Source organism: Gekko japonicus, unplaced genomic scaffold (genome assembly GCF_001447785.1).
Source record: "Gekko japonicus isolate JY-2015 unplaced genomic scaffold, Gekko_japonicus_V1.1 scaffold2060, whole genome shotgun sequence".
In the NCBI taxonomy this organism is placed as follows: Eukaryota; Metazoa; Chordata; class Lepidosauria; order Squamata; family Gekkonidae; genus Gekko; species Gekko japonicus.
In genome coordinates this window covers 209,373-212,195 of record NW_015173734.1, presented here as the reverse complement: position 1 = coordinate 212,195, position 2,823 = coordinate 209,373, and the positions used below count along the sequence as shown (strand labels likewise).

The window sequence follows — 2,823 nt, the reverse complement described above, 5'->3', positions numbered from 1 at the left end:
TCCTGCCCTGTGTTTTAATTGCAGGGTCTGTGTTTTGATATATGCATTTTTAATTTGCTTTTTAAATTGACTTTATGGTTGTTTTATAATGTTCTGCCATTAAATGTGAGCTCCTTGGTAACCCTGATTGGGCAGAAAGGCAGAATATAAATTCTGAAAATCAGATACAATATTTTCCTGCCTTCCCATTCCTGATGTAGTCTACTACCTTCCTTCCTTGCTGTTTTTGAGAGCTGGGAAGTTTGGGAATGTCTTGGAATGTAGCACTACAAATGGAGGGGGATTGCAGAAGTGGTGGACCTCCAGTTACACAAGTAAGAATACTAGCTTTTAGTGCCAGCAAGGATATGGATCTAACCGGACATTTAAAGGTTTTTTGCTTTTGTTTTTGGTGAAAATGAAGTGGACTTATATTTGAGGTTCGTAGCCTAATTAACTCTCTTTTTTCCCCTCCCTCTTGGCAGGCCTGTGACAGAAGATTAGACAACATCAGTGGAGTCATGCTTCACACAGCCATATCATGCTGGCAGCCATTTCTAGGTCTGGCTGTGCTGCTACTTTTCATGGGCTCTACCATCGGCTGCCCAGCCCGCTGTGAGTGTTCAGCACAGAACAAGTCTGTCAGCTGTCACCGGAGGCGCTTGACTGCCATCCCCGAGGGCATCCCCATTGAGACTAAAATCCTGGATCTTAGCAAGAACAAACTCAAAAACATCAGCCCGGAGGAATTCACTTCTTACCCACTGCTCGAGGAGATAGATCTCAGTGACAACGTCGTCGCCAATGTAGAGCCAGGAGCCTTTAACAATCTGTTTAACTTGCGCTCCTTGAGACTCAAAGGGAACCGTCTGAAGCTGGTTCCTTTAGGGGTATTCACTGGGCTGTCAAACTTAACAAAGCTTGATATCAGTGAAAACAAGATTGTCATTCTGCTGGACTACATGTTCCAGGATCTACACAACCTGAAGTCCCTCGAAGTGGGTGATAATGATCTGGTATATATATCCCACAGGGCATTTAGTGGACTGCTTAGCCTGGAGCAGCTTAGTTTGGAAAAATGCAACCTAACAGCTGTACCAACAGAAGCCCTCTCCCACCTTCACAACCTCATCAGCCTGCACCTGAGACATCTCAGTATTAACCTTTTGCCTGCGTATGCCTTTAAGAGATTGTTCCGCCTGAAAAACTTAGAGATTGATTATTGGCCTATGCTGGACGTGATGCCTAGCAACAGCTTGTATGGCCTGAACCTCACTTTTCTCTCCATCACCAACACCAACTTGTCCGCAATACCTTATTCTGCTCTGAAGCAACTGGTTTACCTAACGCACCTGAACCTCTCCTACAACCCCATCAGCACCATTGAGTCAGGCATGCTTGCGGAACTGGTGCGGCTGCAGGAGCTTCATATAGTTGGAGCCCAGTTGCGTACCATTGAACCCCATGCTTTCCAAGGGCTCCGGTTCCTGCGTGTGCTCAATGTGTCCCAAAACTTGTTAGAAACTATAGAAGAGAATGTGTTCCATTCCACCAAAGCCCTGGAAATCCTCTCCATAAACAACAATCCTCTGGCTTGTGACTGCCGCCTCCTTTGGATATTACAAAGGCAGCCCATGCTGCAGTTTGGCAGCCAGCAGCCAATGTGCGCTGGCCCTGACAGTGTCAAGGAGAGGCCATTCAAGGACTTCCACAGCACTGCCCTTTCTTTCTACTTCACTTGCAAGAAGCCCAGGATCCAAGACAAGAAGCTGCAATACTTGATGGTGGATGAAGGGCAGACGGTACAGCTCATGTGCAATGCAGATGGTGATCCTCAGCCAACCATCTCCTGGGTGACTCCACGGCGGAGACTGGTCACCATGAAATCCAATGGAAGAGCTACAGTGCTGGGAGATGGCACACTGGAGATACGATTTGCTCAAGATCAAGACAGCGGGACCTATGTTTGCATTGCAAGCAATGCTGCTGGGAATGACACCTATGCAGCCACCCTTACTGTCAAAGGATTTGCCTCAGATCGGTTCCTTTATGCTAACAGGACTTCCATGTTCATGACAGACTCCAATGACACCAGTTCCAATGGAACCAATGTGAATACATTTTCCCTTGACCTCAAGACAATACTGGTGTCAACAGCCATGGGCTGTTTTACATTCCTTGGGGTGGTTTTATTTTGTTTCTTACTTCTTTTTGTGTGGAGTCGAGGGAAAGGCAAGCATAAAACCAACATTGACCTTGAGTATGTCCCCCGTAAAAACAATGGTGCAGTGGTGGAAGGGGAGGTTCCCGGACCACGCAGGTTTAATATGAAAATGATTTGATGGTTATTCTGCTAGCGTTATTATTTCTTTCTCTCTCCTGTGGCATTCTAACCAATTCAATGAGCCTGGCATGTAGGAATTGCCAGGTTAAAGGCAGCTTCATGTGGCTGCCATGGTGTCAAATGGTACACAGAGACCAGGAAGACTATCTGAGGTTGTACAGCAACGCCTCTTCTTTTGGGGCTGAGTGTGTGTTAGGGCTTTTTGCAGAGTTGGTATACAGTACTAATTGTTTGCATTGCAAATTTTTTGGCATTCTGGGGATCTCAGTAACGAATTGTCGGCTCATGTTCATGGACAAATGATCAAAACATTTTCTACCATTCAAAAAAAAAAGGAAAAAAGAAACCCTACAGTGTAGGATTTACATATTTAAAGAAAAAAGAGACACATTTGTCTACTACATACTCTGCAGTGAAATTTGTATCTATAGATCTCATTTGCTAAAGCCTTGCATCATACATACCTTCTAGTTGGTTCGACACTACAAAGATTAATGTAT

The 2,823-nt window shown here is 45.1% G+C and overlaps 1 protein-coding gene across 1 annotated transcript; it reads left to right on the top strand.

The window, feature by feature from the left end:
* The first annotated feature begins 500 nt into the window (after positions 1-500).
* On the top strand, positions 501-2,321 carry LOC107120668 (leucine-rich repeat and immunoglobulin-like domain-containing nogo receptor-interacting protein 2). Its single transcript, XM_015423427.1, has one exon. It carries the CDS (start codon positions 501-503, stop codon positions 2,319-2,321), a length of 1,821 nt encoding a protein of 606 aa, XP_015278913.1.
* Positions 2,322-2,823: the final 502 nt, after the last annotated feature.

What these genes read in the sequence shown, in the direction of transcription:
- LOC107120668 (XM_015423427.1), top strand. Translation starts at nt 501, where the DNA reads ATGCTTCACACAGCCATATCATGCTGGCAGCCATTTCTAGGTCTGGCT.